Source organism: Cervus elaphus, chromosome 20 (assembly GCF_910594005.1).
Source record: "Cervus elaphus chromosome 20, mCerEla1.1, whole genome shotgun sequence".
Lineage (NCBI taxonomy): Eukaryota > Metazoa > Chordata > Mammalia > Artiodactyla > Cervidae > Cervus > Cervus elaphus.
In genome coordinates this window covers 101235002-101256553 of record NC_057834.1, presented here as the reverse complement: position 1 = coordinate 101256553, position 21552 = coordinate 101235002, and the positions used below count along the sequence as shown (strand labels likewise).

General features: G+C 44.0%; 2 protein-coding genes and 1 pseudogene across 2 annotated transcripts in view; all 3 read right to left on the bottom strand.

Annotated features, from left to right (window-relative positions):
* Positions 1-10729, bottom strand: part of LOC122676787 — a 25033-nt pseudogene extending 14304 nt beyond the window's left edge.
* The window catches only part of JAK1 (Janus kinase 1), a 243689-nt gene extending 224880 nt beyond the window's left edge, over positions 1-18809 (bottom strand). The window contains exon 1 of the mRNA XM_043878818.1: positions 18696-18809. The gene's annotated coding sequence lies outside the window, so the exon portion shown is untranslated. The remainder of the gene's footprint in view (positions 1-18695) is intronic.
* LOC122676786 lies at positions 10240-21552 on the bottom strand. Its single transcript, XM_043876361.1, has 7 exons — positions 21513-21552; positions 20948-21050; positions 20047-20245; positions 19265-19724; positions 18185-18256; positions 14768-14857; positions 10240-10885 (listed from the first exon to the last, which is right to left on the bottom strand). The coding sequence occupies exons 1-7, from the start codon at positions 21550-21552 to the stop codon at positions 10740-10742; spliced, it is 1110 nt and encodes a 369-aa protein (XP_043732296.1). The 3' UTR covers positions 10240-10739.

Below are 21552 nucleotides of genomic sequence, written 5' to 3'. Positions count from 1 at the left end.
TGCCTGGAAACTCCATAGATAGAGGAGCCTGGTGGGCTACTGTCCATGGGGTCGCAAAGAGTCAGACATGACTTAGTGACGGAACAACACCCCCTCACACTCACAAACAAACTGAAGCAGGCAACTGCAAGGTTTCATGAAGTAATATTACTTTACCACAAGCTATGCACTGTTATTTTCTATTTTGTTTTATATTTATTGATTTTTAAAAAATTTTAAAGAATTTTTAAAGATTATTTTAAAAGTCTTGAATTTGTTACATTGCTTGTTATGTGCTTTTTGGCCTCTGGAGACATGTGGAATCTTAGCTCTCTGACCAGGGATCAAACTTGTATCCACAGCACTGAAAGGCCAAGTATTAACCACTGAACAACTACGGAAGTCTCTTGTTTTATTTTTTAAATGCTGGTCAACACACATTTAATTGATTTCAAACCCACACTGTGAAAAATGGTGGAGCAAATGAGCTCCTGGGTGCCTATCCTCGACAGTACACTGATGGGGCTAACAACTAGGAAGTAGGTCTCTGTCAGTCTATGACTTGGTCTCTAGGTAGGATGGGTATGATTAAAGGCAGGTGCATCTGCAAGTTTTTATTTTTGTTTTTTAAGCCAGCTGGTTCTGCACTGAGATATTCTTAGTCAGTCTATCATGCACAAAGAAGAACGGTCCAAGATGTGGACTCATACCACTGGGTAATTTCTTAACATACTGGTAACAGTGTTAACTTCCATCTATCCTCATGCACAGCGCCTTCAGGCAAATGTGCTAGGAGGTGGGTTACCAGGAAATGTCCTTACTGGATTCTGCTTTTTGGAGAAGAGAGTGGGTGCCAACAGGCTGTTGGAAGTGTTAGGACTGAACTAATATTTCCAACTCCTTCAACACAGTAGAAGGGGCAGTGAGGAGGTTTATTAGGGAAAGAAATATCAACATGCAAACTTCTATCTAAAGGGGTACTTTATAGCCCTTTCATTCTTTTAATGAATAATTTTAACTGTTTGACTTTCAAATCAGTGAATAAAACATGAAACTTTAATGTCCAGTATCTTCCACTTTTGTGCTCTGAAAACCTCCCCCTTCCTCGTGAGTAGTAAGGGCCTCAAATTAACCTCTTACCAAGTTGAGCCACCAAGCATTTCATTTTGATGATGATTTTAATTCCAAATTCAGTACAAAGCTCTGAATTTTCTTCAGCTAAGGGGAGGCCTAAAGCTCCAGTGTGTGGGGTGGAGGAGTCAGGTGGTCTCTCCCTCATCCCCCTACCTTCCCAGGCCCCTGCCTCACCTCTTCTTGAGCTTCCTTTCTTGGTTGGTTCCTTTCATGACTACTGACAGTGAACCTGAGAGCAGATTCTGCTCAAATGACATCTTTCCAATAAGCTCTGCATCAAATGGGGCTCAGAAGTTTCAAAAATGGTTCCCAAACGGACCACCCCACCTTGGTGGCCAGAGGCTTATCCTTTGGGATACCATCCACAGCCTGGCTCACTCCTGGGATCCACTCATAGGATGTGGGGGCGGAGGGCACTAGCCAGAAGACTTAAGTCCCAAGCTGCCTTTCTTTTGGTCGCACTGGATTTTCATTGCAGTGTGAGGGCCTTCTCTAGTTGCACCATGCAGGCTTCTCCAGTTATGGTGCTCAGGGTCAGTTGCCCCACAGATGTGGGATCCTAGTTCCCTGACAAGGGACTGAAACCCACATCCCTTGCATTGAAAGGCAGATTCTTAACCACTGGATCACCAGAGAAGTCTTCCAAGGCACAACAGACTCACGTGCCTTGACCATGGAGTCCAAGAAATTCACATCCCTGTCCCACCCAGTTTGCATCTCTCCTTTCCTCCTCCTCTCCCCACTCCTCTTAGCTTTGCAGAGTCTGGGTGTGGGGAGCTCTTTCTGGCACAGCCCGTGGCTCACCAAACTTCAGACAAAAGATGAGCTCCAAGGGCAACTCTGCTCTCTGAATGACATTCTCTCCCACTCTTGGTCCTCTTTTTACAGGGATGGGTGTGAGCGATCAGGGCCATCTGAAAGCTGCTTCTGCCGAATGGCACCTTTTGAAAAAGTTTTACAGAAAAACGCTTGTCACAGAGCTGCAGTTCTCTGTTCACAGAAAAGTGGGGATTTTAAACACCTTTTTAGCTGTGGACTCTTCTCACTCACTCTTAGAAAACAGGAAGGACTCCACTTGGCAAATCATACGATGTTAGGTTTCTACTGAGTCACATGGCAGGTTCTGGGCCAGGCACTGTGAACACAGCAATAGATACAGCTATAGTCCCTCCCCTCAAGGAACTCACAATCTAATGACATGTTACACACACACACACATACCCCACACGTGCATTTATATAGTTCAGCTGTAACAAGTACATTGAAAGAAACACACAATGCCATGGGACTGGACACAGATGGGACCGTCAGGAAAGGGTTCTCTGAGGAATTAACAGAGACCCATCATCTCATGGGAAATAGATGGGGAGACAGTGGAAACAGTGTCAGACTTTATTTTTTGGGGCTCCAAAATCACTGCAGATGGTGACTGCAGCCATGAAATTAAAAGACGCTTACTCCTTGGAAGGAAAGTTATGATCAACCTAGACAGCATATTAAAAAGCAGAGACATTACTTTGCCAACAAAGATCCGTCTGGTCAAGGCTATGGTTTTTCCAGTAGTCATGTAAGGATGTGAGAGTTGGACTATGAAGAAAGCTGAGCGCCGAAAAATTGATGCTTTTGAACTGTGGTGTTGGAGAAGACTCTTGAGGGCCCCTTGGACTGCAAGGAGATCCAACCAGTCCATCCTAAAGGAGATAAGTCCTGGGTGTTCACTGGAAGGATTGATGCTGAAGCTGAAACTCCAGTACTTTGGCCACCTCATGCGAAGAGTTGACTCACTGGAAAAGACCCTGATGCTGGGAGGGATTGGGGGCAGGAGGAGAAGGGGACGACAGAGGATGAGGTGGCTGAATGGCATCACCAACTCAATGGGCATGGGTTTGGGTAAACTCCAGGAGTTTGTGATGGACAGGGAGGCCTGGCGTGCTGCGATTCATGGGGTCGCAAAGAGTCGGACATGACTGAGCGACTGAACTGAACTGAACTGAACTAAAGGACAAAGATAACCAGGTGAAGTGAATGGTAAGGGTGCTTCAGGCAGAAGGAAATGTACCAGAGGTGAAAAGAAGCTTGATTCTCTGGACAGAGGAAGGGCCAGTCAACTGGGTACAAGACACGGGACCAGAGAGGTGGGTGGAAACCAATTTATATATAAGGAATTCAAGCTGAGAATGTTCCAGGCACACACTCTCATACTTGGCATTCCCTTCCAATAGGAATCTTCAGTAACAGAGCATGCTAAGGCCAACAGTCTTGATTTCAACAGCATTGAGGAAGCCACTGAAGGAATTTAAAACATCATGTCATGATCAAGTTTTCATTTTAAAGAGGCAATTATAGGTACACAGCCAAGAAGGTAACAGAGGCAGACATAGTGGATGGGGGAAGGTGCTGTGACATATGCTGGCTTCCTTTTCAAAGGCTCATTTACTAATCTACACTCGAGCAAAGCAGGTAGGATTAAAATCTATTAACTTAGTTTCTCAGTTTTTTTGTTCTAGATTCATACCCCTACTCTACCACTTACTAGCTTTGTGTACTGAAGATCTTCTGTGAGCTTCCTCAGGTTCTTCAAATATGAAACGTGGAGAACTCTTTTACTTTGAAGATTTGAATTTGGATGAAACTGGAGCCTTGGTATATGCACATTCAACACATACTGACTCATCTCAAGCAAATAATCCTGACAGCTTTAAAAAAAGGAAGTCCTCATCTAGCCTATTAGACCTAATTACTTACACAAAGTTCTAGATATATAAACCATGCAAGACTGCTTAACATGCATTTACTAAAATGTGGCAAATTTTATAGTATTAATTTTACAGGAACCAGTGAATGATAAAAAATGGGGAAGATTTATGTCTAGACATAATTCTATACATTATGTAGTAGACATTTTAATTAGATGCCCATGATGCCCTCCCCATATAAAGGGTGTTTATATTCCCAATGACATAACTTCCCAGAAATCTAGTCTATCAATCTAACTTTGAGAATGTCTGCCTTCCCAGAGGCTCTAAACCTCTGTACTAAAAACACTGCAGGAGCTGGAAAGCTGTCAGCAATGCACCCCCGCATCTCAGTCTGTGCCGCTGACAGACCCTGAGGGCAGACCACTGGTGGTTACGGCATCCCTTTCTGTGGAACGCTGGGGCTGGGGGCTTCCCTGATAGCCCAGCTGGTGAAGAATCTGCCTGCAATGCAGGAGACCCTGGTTCAATTCCTGGGTCAGGAAGATCCACTGGAGAAGGGATAGGCTACCCACTCCAGTATTCCTGGGCTTCCCTTGTGGCTCAACTGGTAAAAGAATCTGCCTGTAATGCGGGAGATGGGTTTGATCCCTGGGTTGGGAAGATCCCCTGGAGAAGTGAAAGGCTACCCACTCCAGTATTCTGACCTGGAGAATTCCACGGACTATACAGTCGATGGGGTTGCAAAGAGTCGGACACGACTGAGTGACTTTCACTTTCTTTTCTGTGGAACCCAGTTGCGGCCTCTAAAGTCTTCCCAGCAAAGTGTTCCAGGCGGTAGCACCACTGACCCTAAGATATTCCTGGTCCAAAGATACTCAAAGTGGGGGGAAAAAGCAAGCAATGGGAATCTAAGTAATATGTCTGGAATTTCATTTACAAACAGACTGGTAGAAAATGAAAATGAATTTCTCACCACATTGGAACTGTCCTCTATAGCCTCCCACTTTTCAGCATCACTATCCATCTCCTCATAATCTCATGAAAAATAAAAATACAGTAATAGTCCAAACACATAAAACAAGGTGTCATCAGCTTACTTTACTCCATTTCAATTATGTGAATTGTTTAAACATATATTACATTAGGGGCATTCATTACAATACAAACCCCCTTCAACCAATTTAAGTATAAGGAACTCCAGTGGAGAATGTTCCAGGTACACACTCTCGTACTTGGCGTTTTCTCCCAACAGAAATCTTCACACCATGTTTTGAATATAGAAGAAGAAAACAAAGTGGTTTTTGATGTCTCTATTACTCTTGTTCATGCTGAATGAAAAACCTGTGTAGTAAAAGACTCTTAACAGGTAATGGTGAAAATCAACCCTTTGGTGAGGATTAACTGTAAATATGAATGCAGTGTTATAAGGAAGCAATTTTTAGGGGGAAAAAAACTCTGCATTAAGTATAACACAAGAATCTTGCTGCCTCAATAAACGATTTGGAAGAAGTCAGTTTAATAATAGTACGGACAAATGTGTGGCACCTTTATAGTTGGTTGGTTATTCAGAGAAGCTCAGAATGTAATATATGAGGCACAGCAAAATATCTGAAATTGGCATGGCAGAGTTAAGAGCTAACTTTCTGCTCCAACTTTGGATGATATAATCACGGGCTGGGATCTACGTGGGATCTGGTGGAGGCCATTCTTACCATCAAAATCGGATTTCCAGAGCATGAATCCAAGTGAGAGCTTTCTGAGAAGGTGGATACAGTCCACAAATGATGCCTTTTACTGAGGGCTAATAACACATGCAATCACTTAAGAGTAGGGTTTTACTGTCTACTTTTAGTCTCTTATGATTTTACTTCTCTTATTTTCAAATTTAAACACATAGTTACAGATAGGAAAAATCTTTCATGATGGAAAGCAAGCTATAGAATGCTCCTTTTAATCAGGGTAGGAAGGGCTGAGTGAGAAATCCAGTTAGGATGTTTATTAAAACTCTATTTTAAAATATTAACTATATTCTTTTCAGACACTACTTCTACATTTTGAGAATAAGAAATAATAATGCCTAAATGTTGCTTTGGTCATCAAAAGTAATCATGTACACACACACACACACACACAAAATGCATACAATACAAACTATAAACACACACATAAAATTTCATCTTTACCATGACTCCAAAGCAGCAGACAACTGAGGCAACTGGAGTGTGGGAAGGTCCAGTGAGTGTCACTGCTGGGTGTATACCTTGAGGAAACCAGAGGTTTTTGTTTTTATTTTACAACATTGTATTGGTTTTGCCATACATTGACTTGAATCCGCCATGGGTGTACATGTGTTCCCCATCCTGACCCCCTCTCCCACCTCCCTCCCCATCCCATCCCTCTGGGTCATCCCAGGTGCACCAGCCCTGCGTATCCTGTCTCATGCATCAAACCTGGACTGGCAATTCGTGTCACATATGATAATTTACATGTTTCAATGCCATTCTCCCATATCATCCCGCCCTCACCCTCTCCCACAGAGTCCAAAAGACTGTTCAATACATCTGTGTCTCTTTTGCTGTCTCACATACAGGGTTATCGTTACCATCTTTCTAAATTCCATATATATGCGTTAGTATACTGTACTGGTGTTTTTCTTTCTGGCTTACTTCACTCTGTATAATAGGCTCCAGTTTCATCCACCTCATTAGAACTGATTCAAATGCATTCTTTTTAATGGCTGAGTAATATTCCATTGTGTGTATGTGCCACAGCTTTCTTATCAATTCGTCTGCCGATGGACATCTAGGTTGCTTCCATGTCCTGGCAATTGTAAACAGTGCTGCGATGAACACTGGGGTGCACGTGTCTCTTTCAATTCTGGAGGAAACCAGACTTTAGAGAGACCCATGTACCCCAGTGTTCACTGCAGCACTACTTACAATAGCCAGGACATGGAAGCAACCTGGACGTCCGCTGGCAGATGAGTGGATAGGTTGTGGTACATACACACAATGCAACATTACTCAAGTTATAAAAAGGAACGCATCTGAGTCAGTTCTACTGCGGTAGATGAACCTGAAGCCTATTGTACAGAGTGAAGTAGGTCAGAAGAGAAAGATAAATACTGTCTATTAATGTATATATATGGAATTTAGAAAGACGGTACTGATGACCCTACAGGCAGGGCAATAAAGGAGAGACAGATGTAGAGAACAGACTTTTGGACTTAGGGGGAGAAGGCAAGGGTGGGATGAGAGAATAGCACTGAAACATGTACATTAACATATGTAAAATACATGACTAGTCCAAGTTCAATGCATGAAGCAGGGTACCCAAAGCTGGTGGTCTGGGACAACCCAGAGGGATAGAGTGGGGAGGAAACTGGAAGGGGTTAACGATGGCAGGGAGGTGACACATGTATACCTATGACCAATTCATGTTGATGTATGGCAAAAACCATCACAATATTATAATTATCCTACTGTAATTAATTTTTTAAAAGTGATCTGGAAGTAGACAGAGACAATGGGTGTATGAATTTATGAATATACTAAAAACCACTTCACTATACACTTTAAAATGGTGGATTTTATGGCATATGAATTTTATTTCAATAAATATATTTTAAAAGTAAAAAAGAGAAAAAAGAAAAGGTCTGGTGAGTTGCCCAATTTCACCAGAAAAGACATAAAAGCCAGCAAGGGATGCACCCTCATCTGCCTGCTTGCTGAGGCCTTTTTCCCACTCTGCTTTTAGCACTCTGTTATTACACTTCCTTTTCTATTTTACAAAATTTTAAAGCTATGCTATGTCAGAAACTCTGGAAATATGTCTAACAGTCTATAGATTAGAGAACTTTAAATGCATAGACATGGGAATTACATTTTAATTGCTTATTTGAAACAGCAATTATCTTCACACTGAAGACTGTCTAAAGAAAGCAATCAACTCAGTCCTGTCATTGGCTGCAACAGTGGTATTACCTTTTTTTTTTTTGTGGTGGTAAAACAGATATAAAATTTACCATTTTAGCCATTTTTAAGTGTACAGTTCTGTAGTATTAAGTGCATTCACATTGTGCAACCACCACCGTTCATCTCAGGATTTCATTTCCCCCAATAACTCCGTTAAACATAAATTTCCCATTTGCCCCTTCCTCCAGCCCTAGGCAACCATCATTTCTCTGGCTTTATGAATCTGACTGCTCTTGGAATCTCACATAAGAAGAGTCATACCCTATTTGTCCTTTTGGGTCTGGCTCATTTCATGTAGCTACCATCAAGATTCACCCATGTTTTAAGTGTCAGAACCTCCTTCTTAATAACACTGAATAATATTCTGTTGTACATACATACATTTTACTTATCCATATGTTCGTCAACAAACACTTGGGTTGCTTCTACCTTTTGGCTATTGAGAATGATGCTGCTGTGAACACAGGCGCAAAAACATCTGATTCCGTCCACTTGGGTGCATAACCGGAAGCAGAAATGCTGCATCACTTGGTATTTCTATGCGTAATTCCAGTGTTCCCATTCTCACACACCTAAACTGAGGAATACAATGAAAACACCAACCAAACACACTTTGTATGCGTTTTAAAGAAAGCAGCAGAAAAACACCATCAGATTTCTCTTGTATCACTTCTCACCTAATCTGTTGGGAACACCCTACATCTATGAACTGCCCCTAAATGGCAAGGACTTCTCGGGTAGGCCCTCTGTAGTTCACATCTCAGGCTAAGCTCAGGCTTTCCTGTTGACAGGAAATAGGACCCAGTAAGGTTCAGTCTGTGGAAATGCAGGATTCCAAACTACACCCAACACTCAGCTCTGTAGCAGCCCACGGGTGTGGAGCCTGGGGTCAAGGTCCGCTAAGTATAAAATCTGAATTTTTCTAAAACCAGTAATGGGAAAACAGGAAGATCAAGGAAGGTGGTGAAATCCCCACTAAGGCCAATGATTGCACAACACATCACTCCCTGAAGCACTTTTTTCCACCTGCTATAACACTAAAAATTAGGAGTGCTTTGTTACTTGAGAATTCACCAATCCCAGAACTTTCCTTTCTTAGAAGTTCTTCCAGGGTTTCTGTCAGAAATTCCTTTTCTGTTTAAGGGAGCAGGACACTCCAAGGAATTTCAGAACTGGTAGTATTATAACACACCATCGGGCAGAACTGTCCCTCCCTGTAACTAATCAAAACCAGTCAGTGTGGTTTGAAGACACCCTGAGTGTATGCAGACATGTGGAGGTCATGGGTCATACAGTGGTCAATGCCACATGGAAAGCAATTCAGGGTGAAGCAGGTGTGGCTCAAGGGGTTCCTCCAAGAATAGCCCCTTTGGGTGGGGAAGAGGAGGGTCAGAGGACTGTGTGGACCAGCAAAGGAGCATGGTACCCAGGAATGTCTGACTATAGGATGGGCAGGAAATGGAAGCTCTTTGGCCAGGAGGCAACACTTAACCTCTCTACTCACTCCCAGTCACCTTTCTTCTGGACTCTGTCCCACTGAAGGACTTGATAATAAAACAGGCTTAAGACATCAACTTGGCTATGTTGCATATGGGTAGTTTCTGTACATTAAAGGGTCACATATATAGTTTTTCCTTCCCTGGCTCTTCTCGACCTGCCACGTCTTAACCTCAGCAGACTCTATTCTCTTTGCCCACTACTTTGGTTTCCACACTAGTCAGTTATCCATGGAGAGGGAAGGTTAACAGGTACAGATGTGCGCCTAGGAAGATATTAAGAGGTTTCTGTTTAGCACACTGAGGCTAAACTGCACAGTTACCTGAGCCTTGCAACAGACTATGATGTAACACATAATCAGGTCGTGTACCCTGATCCTTGTCTGCTGCTGTTGCACGTGTAAAGCCTCCTTGGGAGTCTTCAGGGAGGAGGGATGCGGGAAAATCTGGGTTCTCCAATAACCCCACCTCTAGCCCCAGAAGTACTCAAGGATCCAGGCTGAAGATGTGTGCTGTTAAATTTCCTAGCCTTTTGTGCACACCTGATGCTGGGCTGATATTTAGACCTTCACAGCTCTGAAACTGACATATGTTTTAGATGACATTGCAGAGTACTCCCTAATTATTTGATGTAAGTAAAATTATTTACATTTTCATGTAAAGATGACAGCAGGGGCTTCCCAGGTGGCTCTGTGGTAAAGGATCCGCCTGACAATCCAAGAGTTTGGCAGGAGACAGGAGTTTGATCCCTGGGTCAGGAAGATTCCTCTGGAGTAGGGAATGGCAACTCCAGTACTTTTGCCTGGAAAATTCCATGGTCAGAGGAGCCTGGCGGGCTACAGTCCAAAGGGTCGCAGAAAGTCAGGCGTGACTGAACACACATGCCCTCGCAAAGGTGAGAGCAGCAATAACAGGGGCATTCAATAGCATTTTTTGAATTAGACTAGATCTTAAAAATTCGTTGAAGACAAAGATGGAATTTTATTCATGCTATAATGTGAATACCGTTCAACATGTAGGACTTTTTTCTCCCTGTTTAAGCTGAATTTCATTTTGAACATCCAATACTGACAGCATCAAGCTATTTTAATTAGGTAACTTTTTATGTTTATGAAAGTGGCACAGATGTCTCGGAATAGCACTCCAGAGATACTAATCCACACTCAGCACTTACCTAGCATCAGTCTCTCAAACGTGCCACAGATCTTATATTATGTCCAGTCAGTACAACACGACAGACTACCACCCAACTCCTCCTTGGCCTCGTCTCACAAAACAAGGCCAAGACAGACGGAGTAACAGTCCCTGGGCTCTAGGGAAGGAGCCGTGCGGGTACAGGGTGGGCGGGTTCCTGGGTCCCGCCACTGTTTGACTCGCCACCTCTCGACTTCGGTCTTCCTTCCGGGCGCGACGCGGCTCTTCTGACGGGAGGCAAGATGGCTGCCATCCTTCAGTTATCACAGTACTGTACCTTTAGAACGGACAGCATCAGCACTGTGATAACTGAGCCAGGGCAGCCTGTCAGTCACCGCGCCGCCGGCGTCCTTTCCGGCGGACTCCCTCAGACGGCTCCCCAGGGACTGAAGCACTGAAAGATCCCCTTCTGGAAGGTGGCGAAGCAGAAGGAAAAACAGGGTCACAGCCCAGTAACTGGTGAGGCTGAAACAGTAAAAGGGCCGGCTGAATTATAGTAAGACGAATGATGAACAGGTGCTTTATACATATTAATGATGAACAACCACGAATACATCAAACAAGCTTTCTGGCTCTATTTGACAATGTTGCCTCTACTGAGCAGGGATTCACTGATTCCATCTTCCTGACCTCAATCATTCATGCAGTAAATATTTACTGAAGGTCTACTGTGTTCCAAGACATCTTCTGGATGTCCAGGAATTGAAGGTAAATAAGAAACAGTCCCTACGCTCAAAGTGCTCATAATCAAACATGGCAATAATACTTCACATCTACCTACATGCAATAATTTTCTATGTGCATTCTGCTTTGGTTTTCACAAGAACCCTATGGGATTGTCAATGAATCACTCATTAATTGATCACAAAAGGATTCTGGAATAGGTTAGACATCATTAGACCATTTTACAGAAAGAGAATAAAAACCTAAGAGAGGTTAGGGACTTCCCTAGCAGTCAAGTAGTTAAGAATCAGTGCTTTCATTGCAGGGCGCACAGGTTCGATGCTCGGTCAGGAAACTTAAGACCTCACATGCTGTGCAGGAAAGCCGGAAAAAAAAATAAACCCCGAAAACTGAAGAGAGGTTAGGTGATTTACCTGATCACACCACTGGTTACACTGAACCTGAGTTCAAATCCATGTCAAACGATGAAACCTACTGCTCTTTTCTCTGCCCTAACCCAGCCAGTCAACCCCATCAAGTGGTTGTTCAGTTTATACAATTTATGCAAACAGAAAGATTCTGGAAACATCTGCTTTCAGGTTAAAATTTTTAGTCTTCTCAGTGTCTCAGGTCATGAAGCAGGAGCTTGTGGGAGTTTTATGATTTAAGAAGAAATACACATTAGTCAAAAAAAAAAAAAAAAGACATTGTTCTTGCTTTGAGTGCTAAGAATGTACTCAAACTGATGACACTAATGATGATTACATATTTATATCACACCTACGGGGTGTTTTTCACTATAGTTAATGTCAATTCTACAGTTATGGTGAGAAAGATTGTTAACAACCTTTGGCATGCCTTCTGAAAAAACCAACATATACACATCACTTGCTTTGAAACTACCTGTTACCTTTAAGATGTACCCTGAAGTCATCTTCAGGGATGATGTACTTTTTTAATGAAAAGTATAAAAAGATTCTGAAACTGGAATTCAAGCTTCAGAATAGTCAACTTATTAAAGCCATGATTCACTCATTTTTTTTTTCTATGTCAGTCATTAAGTTCTCAAGTTATTTCACTTTGACTGGAACTTGACAGATATTTGAAAAATAATTTTGTTTTCAATTAGGCATTTGCTCGGTTTCAAAGACTCCATTATATGCAAATTAGATATCAGCACTGTACTTCAAATAAGTCAAAGAGATGAATCAACTCTAGATCAGCAGAGGTCAGAAAATAGTAGAGTACAGTGAGCCAGCTCAACTGTTAACTTTATACACTATGAAACTGACTATATATTCAGAAAAGGAATATCCAATGAAATAATCCACCTGTATACAAATTAAAACAACTCTCTAAAGTGCAGAAATATCTAAAAGTTATAGAAGTCATTGCCTAGGTCTTAGCCAACTGACGCAATACAGAGTTGAAACAGGAGAGGGCAACGAAGATTAAAAAAAAACTGGATTCCCTTAACCTAAGGTTACTGGAAATAGCTGCACATTTTCACCCAAATTATAAACATCTGTTATGTGAACAAAGATATTGTGATTATTTGAGAATAAAATTTTAGATAGCTGATACATCAAAGAAGATAAAAAGATTACCAGCTAACATTTCCCAGCCACAGTTCTGGTTCTGTCAGCTTTGGAAAACAAGAATACGTCCTCTGAGATACTGGAGGGTAGGTAAAGATGGGAACAAATAACTCTGATATACTTAGTAGTTATTGGACCATTCTTTGCAAACACTGAGTGGTAGGGCAATTGAACGTCTAAATATGAAGTCAAGTATTAACTTAAAAGTCTATAATGTACTGCAAAGCTGAAATTCACTCTATTAGCCATGACCAAAAATCAGACAACTAAAGATTTCTGGTACAAAAAGTAAAGAGTATTTCCTTTATTTCCTTCTTTTTCCTCTCATTTCTTTTTTACCTAAATTGGGTGGAAGGGGCAGGGATACAGCAGGGAGCCAAGTGACCAAATAATAATAAAAAGCAAACTGCCATTATACTGTGAATCATTAATATTTTCTCAGAATAATTCTAAAGCAGTTTCAAGGAAGCAAAAGTATAGGTTTTCAAAATTATATTTTATAAATACTAATAAACACTTAAAATGTTTTATTTCTCTTCGAAGTTATTTCTTCTACATGTGCATTTTAAAAAACTAAATCTACCAAAATAATTTGTCAGTAGATACTTTTAAAAAAACTGAATTATTTTAATTTTAAAGCAAGTGACGGCAGGTGCTCATGTTATAGTACAAAAGTACACTGCACAGTAAGAGGGAGAAAGAGTAAAATGCTTTCCCCCCAAAATCAACCTGGTTTTAAACTCAAGTTCTTCTATGATGAAAAGGATACAACTGAGAACAATTTCTTCATGATGCATGCACCATTATCATATAGAAAGTACTACTGACAAACTAGTATACTAAAAATGTGGTTTTAGACCTTGTGGAACACAAAAAATTTGCCATGTCTCATATCAACGGAATGAAAAGGAAAATACAATGGTTTTGAACAATTAAGTATCTGATTATATATTAAATAAGTGACGGTACCATGAAATGAGCTGCTAGCATGCAAAATATTTGACAATACTTAAAAACTAAAATAGTTCAAATAGGTTGTTTAATTTAAATCCACCTGTCTTTTACTGAAGTGTGATTTTTTTTCCTTCCCCAACTTGAAAACTACCATCCAACTTGGTGACATTACAAAATGTGCAAATTTGACCAAACTGTCAAGATGTAAAAATGTACCGTCAACAGAAGATGCCAAATGTCAACTACTGCTTTGTCAGGAGCACAGAGGACGTATATTTGCATTTCACGGCAAAGTTTTGCTGTTAAGAGTGTTTAAAAACTTAACTGGTGTCAAGATTAGTAGGAAACCTGGAATGAGGAGGTTACACATTTTCTTCTTTCTTTAGGAGAAATAAATCAGCTAAAACGTCAAGGAAAAGCCAAGGACAACTGCCTGGTGCCAAGTCAGCCCCAATTCTCACAGAGAAGCATTAACTGAGACTAATTACAGAGGGGGTGACATTGTTTTACCCATTCCAAGCACTGGACTCCAAACAGTCATGCTCCATAACCTCAGCAAAAGCTAACACAGAAGGTCTATATTCGGTAATGTTGAGACAGAAAGAGGAACAAAATGATGGGGACTTTAGCCCCCAAAGCTCCCAGGAGACTAAGAATCTATAAGCAGCTGGACCATCCTGCTTAATATTTGATAGAATATAGTATTCTATTCCATGGGCCTTTCCCCTTTACACATGAACTCAGCATACACACTTGTAGTCCAACTGTCAACTTAATTCACTTTTGGATTTTGCTTGAGATTTAATTTTTGCCCCAGATTTGGGATTTCACAGTCTGTTCACAAGTCAGCTTTACTTCATTTCACCTTTGTTATCATATTCTTTTAGAATAACCAGTTAGAAATATACCAGCTAATTTCAAAATGATCCACCCCTAGCTAACCACCTCAAAAAACTCTGGTCATCTTCTATTAATCTGTGATTTCCTCAGCACTGCCATTTAGAAATGCTGGGTCTTACTTCTCAAATTCCCATAATTGACAGCTGAAGGGGGCCATACCAAAGGCATGCACTGACCTCCATTTCTAGAGCCTTGGGCTGGTGCAGAAACACAAGCACACTCCTCTCTTCTGCAGAGTCCACCACTCAGAGCTTCTATTCCTACATCTGGAAAAGGAACACATTTCTACTTGTAACAGATGGAAAAGGAACGCGTTTCTACTTGTAACACAGAGGTACTGCCCTCATTATGACGTGCTGGATCTTAAACTGTGATTTACTTTGGTTCTGTTTACATCTGATTTCCTCAAGTCTACAGTCTTGTTCCTGAAGTCAGAGACTGTTCTCTTCATGTCCCTTCACAAAATTAATCACAGTCCTTCCCACAAAGTGCAAGCTCAACAAATACTTGACTGATTCACAGACAAACTCCTTCATTTCTCAGGGATTCTCTAAATAAATTATCAACAAAAGTATACATTGAATTCCTCGGTCTATATGTCAACAGGCAAAGTACTTGATAGTTTGTCATCTGTAAAATGAGGGGATAGTACTAAATGCCCAAGTCCCTTCTAGTGTCTTTACTGAACCTCAACAGATAAAACCAAACTCCAAAGATATCAACATTCCATTCAGGAATTCCATTCCCCATTTTGAGGAAAGGGGTCAGCAACTCCCACCAGTGGAGCTATGATGTGGGGGCAGAAAGTGAAAGAGAAAGAGAAAATTTTAAAGAGAAAATTCTCTAAAGAAAGAGAAAGAAAATTTTAAAAAGTGTGTGGCATCACTAAGATGTCACCAGGTGTCACAACTGTAGCACCAAGCGCCACACACTCTTCTCTGGTATAGTTTGGTATTCCCAGAAAGCTTTTACAAAAGCAGTTCCGGCCAGATATGTGGGTCTCTAAATTTTCTCATGATACCCCTAGCTAGCCCTTCCAATACCCTGGACATTTTTACTGACCTTCCTAAGCGGGGCATTCCTCCAGCAGAGAAATCTGCAGGGCCGACACTATTATACTGTACTTGTACTGTATAATACTCTATTGTACTGTAATAGTAACTCTTGTGGGTCCCCAAATCCACATGGAAAATAGCAGGGCAAAGTAAATGGTTGACAAATATGAAATAACTGTATTTCCTGCAGTCACCTCCTTGGAAATTAAACCCAAGGAAAAAAGGAGTGATATTATAGACCAGTGCTATCCCAGATAAGCAAAAAGCAAGTCATGTTTGCAATCTTAGATACTCCAGTAGTCACATTTAAAAAAAAAAAAAAACTAAATTATAAACAGGTTAAATGACATTAACAACATATTCTCTTAACACAATACACCCAAAATATTTTCATTGGACCATGTAATCAATATAAACATTAATGAGACATTTTACTTTTTTGTACTAAGTCTTTGAAATCCAGGGCATATTTACACTTAACACATCTCAATTCAAACAATAAAATTTCATCAGAAATAATCTGTAGATTTCATAAAATTCACAGCTTAAAAAGTAGACACATACACCCAACTTCCAAACATAATGAACTTTTCCAAAAACTGAACACCAATTTTTAATTTAAAAATCAGTTCCTTATCATCCTAGCCAAATTCCAGGCGCTTGACAGCCACACGTAGCTAGTGGCTACTGCACTGATACAGGTACAGGAGAGCCTGTCATCTGGATTTTTAAAAATCAGAACCCTTCACCCAGCAAGTCATTCTACAGCACTCACAGGTTACTCAAATGACACCAGGTATTTTCTGCCCTCCTAATCTTTAAGTTGTTAATGCTTCAGTGATGATCACTTATTAAGAAACCCTTTCTAAAGAATGAACAACTCTTTCAGCTCTGAGAATTCAGGGAAAAATAAAAATGGAAACATCATGATTCAAAGATACCAAGTTAACTTTCAAGGTAAAGGTGGAAAATCCTGCCATGTTATTTCTTTGTCCAGGATATTAGTCACCCTGTAAAAGTTACAGGCCTTGTTTATAGTAAGCCTCTCAACTTCCATACTTACCCCAGCTGTCACTGCATCCTCAGATTCCTTGTCTTCAAGTGTTCCCTCCTACCCCCCACCAACCTCCTCTCTCTCCAGCAAAATCCCTAAAACACATTCTAGAAGTGAAGTGAAGTCGCTCAGTCGTGTCCGACTCTCTGCGACCTCACGGACTGTAGCCTACCAGGCTCGTCAGTCCATGGGATTTTCCGGGCAAGAATACTGGAGTGGGTTGCCATTTCCTTCCCCACATTCTAGAAGCCCCTCTTTAATTTATTCCAAAAAGTACTTGTTACTGTTGACATGGTGAAACACATGAATAATTCAATAAACGAATCTCAAACTATTCAATTAATCATTCATCGGCTTAGGTACTCAACTTATCTTGGGAAAAGCTTTTTTGAATACACATGGAAAGTATTGCCCGACCCTTCCCCAAAGGAACCAATTACAAACACTGCAGCTTTCTCTCCGAGTGTCAAAGTTCAGTTTCTCCTGCAGCTGACTTAAAAGTTGATCTTCTAAAAGGAGCTGGATTCCTAAGGTAGTTCTATTTTGAGCCTTCTTCCTGTTCTGAAGCTAAAGTTGGAAGGGCTTAGGTGGTGATGTCATGGAAGGGAGACTGCTGGCTTTCATTGAAGGGTCTCCTCCAGCAGCTCTGGGGGATGCTCATAACGGGGACCTTAGGGAGAATGTGCACCTCTCGTCGCTTTCTCCCCCTCCTTTCCGAGTCCCAGCTATTCATTAGCCAGCAAGAACACAAGTTCAAATAAGCGTGCAAACATATTTACATATTTTAATTGTTAAGCATCTCAAAAATGGAAAGACTGAGAATGAAAATGTCTCACACCAGGGAAAACGGGTGACATCTCTTTTTCCACACCCCCATCCCCACCTAAATATCTATTGCAGGACTAGAGGCAAAAATGGGGAGCAGCTGATAAGAATAGAGATTATAAATGCAGGCGGCTTGAAGAGGAAACTGCTGTTGGGGATACTCAGGACAGAAAGAAGACCCCTGGGTCCCTTCTCTTCCACTCTTTCCTCCTCCCTTTTGGAATGGTTAGATTTAGGGCAGGGTGTGCCTTCTGCTTGGGAGGCGTATTTGGCTCCGGAGAACCAAGAGGGGCCAGGGTGGGGCCCAGAGAAAGAGAGCCAGAAACTGGTTACTCAGGCCAGATTCTGGACTAAGCTCTTAGCGAGAGAATAGAGGGGGCAGATTCCATCGTAAGACCCCCTGGAGAACGAAGAACGCACACTAAACCCAAGGAGATCACTTCTTTCTGTCTAAACCCAGCCGTTAGTTGCTGGTTGTGAGCTGCAGGTCCAGAGGCAAGAAAAAAATCCCAATACATCTGTAGACAACTTGCAGGGGTGGGTGGGGGGAATGGATGTGGCCAGCGCAATCGGCAGGTGAAAGCAGCACTTTCTGGCCAATTCTGGGACGGGAGGGCTGGTGAACAGCTTTGGGAAAGCTGGTCGGTTTCTCAGCTCACCTCTCCTCCAAAGCGAGGAATTAGCACAGGTGTGGTCCTTCTCCAAGAAGGTGGCAGCTGGCCTGCGGGTAGCTGAGTGAGGGAGAAGAGTCTTCGGAAGAGGGTAAGGCAGAGGTGACGCCCTGGGGTCAGCTACGGCCGGGAGCACGCGATCTTCGCCAACTCCCCTCCCCCTTCTTGAAAAGCGACCGAGACCGGCGTAAATTACAGCCACGCACCCCTCCTTCCCCAATAATGCTTCTAATAAAAGGAACAGACTCTCATGCCTACACACACAAAAAACAACTGCAAGCTCCGGTTGATGGAAATAAACAGGTGAGCCCCGAGAGGAAGCGGGAAAAGATCAGGGATGCGAGCACGAACGTGCGGAGAAATCAAGGCTTCCCCGCCCTCCCCGCACACCCCTCCCCTCTCGCCCCGGAGAATCTGCGTGGCAGGTTGTAAGCTAAAAATGCCACTCAGACAGACCCCCCCCCCCATCTCCCGGCCCCGCGCCCATTCTCCCTCCTACCCCGGGGTCCGGCGTCCCGGCCTCGTGGTAGCGACCGGTGCCCGCGCCGCGCGGGGCTCACCCTCGCCCCGGACCGCCGCCGCGGGGACTCCGGTCTTCCTCTCTCCTCCCTCCCTCCTCCTCCTCCTCCGCCTCCTCCTCGCAGACTCCTCCCGCCGGATCCTTCATGTAAACAACATCCAGGCTCTATTTACAGTCGCCGCCGGACAGCAAAGGACCCACGCCAGCTGCCTGGAAGCAGGCGGGGGTGGGGGAAAAGCGAGTGCGCAACATTTACACACACCCGCCCCGCCCCTCCGCGCCACTGCCCCGCCAGGGGGCCGGAGCGGGACACCGGGGGTCTGCCCGCGTCCTCGTTCAACCTGCGCGGCTACTGACACCCCAGCGAGGGCCAGAGGGAAACCGCGGAAATGCCGATGGGCGAGGTCGCCCCCCAGCCCCGCAGGGAAAGAAAAAAAAACAACAACAAAAACATCCCAACCACAACAAAACCAGCCCAGCAACACCCTCCAAGTGCGTGCGGGGTCCCAGGCCGCCCCGAGCCTCCGCCCCGGCGCCCCGCCGCCTACCCCGAGGTGGCGAGCTGCGTGCAGTCCCCCGCGGAGGCTGCAGGGCGGGCGCCGGGCAGCGGCGCGCCCTCAGCCCCAGCCGCCGCCGCCGCCTGGCCCGCCCCCCGCGCGGCAGCCGAGCCGGCCGAGCCCCGCGGCGGCGTGTGCGTGTGAGGGTGCGCGCGTCGCGGCGGGCCTCGCCGGAACCGCTCTCCTCGCCTCCCGGCTTCCCGTGCCCTCGGGCGGGCTCCGGTGCTACGAGACCCGGCCAGGGGTGGCCCGGCCAGCGCTCCACCGCGCCGCAGGGGCGCGCACACGGACGTAGACACTCGGCGCACTGAGCCCCGCTCGGCCGCACGTCTCCCGCCGGCGCCCGGCTCGGCGCGCGCCCCGCCGCCCCCGCGCCCGGCACGCCGCCCCCACACCCACCTGCGCCCCCGGGGGGGTCCTGGACCCCCCCTCCCTTCCTTTGTTCTTCCCGCTATTTGCATGAGGATTATCTAATGACGCAGCAAGGATACAACGTGCTCGCCACAACGTGACCGTCGCCATTTTTCTGTTTTTATTCTATCTCTGCCATGTGATAGATGAGGGGGGGGTGGGGGTTGGAAAAGAGAGAGAGACTGGATTAAAAAAAAAAAAAAAAAAAACTTCCGGGTCTCTTGACCGGGAAGGGAGAAAAACAAAAGGGAGACGAGACACAACTCCACGGGAAGGATGTGTGTGTTTGTGTATGTGTTTGCATGTGCGCGCGATTGAGCGCCCTTCCTTCTGCTCGGAGAAGGGAGGCTCCCAGGGCGGACCCGGAGCATCCTCCTACCTAGGGAGCCCTCTGCCACCAGTTGGTCCAGATCGACCCCCTCTAGCCGTGGCGGTCGCGGGTTGCGGTCCCACACCCGCAGCCAACGCTCTGCGAAGCTGTCAGCTTGGTCCATTCTGGCCGCCTCCACTTGCTGGTCCACCCCAGAGCTCGTGCTCTCCCTCCCAAGCGGGTGTAGCTTTCTGGGTTAGGTGCAGAGAAGTCTCACTAACATGAGGGAAGAAACGATCAAATTTAAAGGCTACCGTATTTCCCAAGTTTTAAAATAGTTTGCTTCCCTGCTGTTGTGCATGACAACCGCGTGGCAACACTAGGCAGAATCTAATTATCAGTTCGAATCTTTCCTTCCTCTCTTTTCTTTACCCTCTTTTCCCTCTCATCCCGAAGCGGAACACACCCTTGTGTGGTGTTCCGAGGGGTTTGTCAGGATGGGACCGACCTTTCCTCGTGGATTGACTTATTCAGAAAGAAAATCTTAATAAATGGTCGTTCAGGGTCAGGGAGCATTGTTTAAGAAGACGGTTGCATGGAGCAAGGTGGATTCGCGTTACACTCATGTCATTCACAGAGGGCGTGATAGTTCATTCTCTCCCAAGTCTCGTGTTCACGGGCTGCTGAAAAAAAGTATTTTGGAACTCTGCCACATTTTTCAGTGAGATATAGAATTTTGTGCTTTTGTTTTCTATTGTATTTCCTTTGGGCACTTTCACTTTTGTTTCTCTGGAGTTTCCTTTCTGGTTTCTTGTACTATTCGCAGTTCAGAGCAGAAATGGACTAGAGTGGACAGGGTTCCTTACTTCTCAGGCAAAGACACTGAGGCTCTGAGTAGTGAGGGGAGTTGCTCCAGGTCACACATTTAATTCGAATAATTGAGCCCTGCTCACCTGATGTATCTGTTAGAGGGGTGGCGATGGGGAGAGGGGGAGGGGGGAGTTAACTTAGCGACGACGACGTAGAGCAGCAGTTCTGCTTTGTGAAATTCGTATCCTAGATATTAAAGATGGAGAACACTTACCAGATCATTCACGTCTTAGGACTGCTGTGAACTGATTGCGTCTTCAAAACCCCTTTTCTTGTGCCTTGACTCCTGTTTATCTGTTCATTCAGGTTCTGCTTCACCTTTTCATGGGAGAGTTTGCTATCTCACTGAACAACCCTACATGATTGCTGTGAATTCACTTTATTAGAATCACAGAGATGACCACTCCTTTGCCCACCCACTGTGTCCTTTTTATATTTATTGCATGATTCATTTCACATTTCCTGTACAGGACAGCTGATGCACTTCTCTGAGCAAGAGGGTCAGGGCCATGCTCCTATTATATCTCCCATGTTTAGCACCCTGTCTGGCAATGATTGAGCATATAAAGGTCTGAAAAGGATTTTTTCCATAATTCCATCCTCACCATTTCTAGGAAATTCCTTCCGTGTTTTTGGTGAAAGCAGAACCCTGGAGGTGCTTTTTGAGGCTTACACCTCCACGGACCAT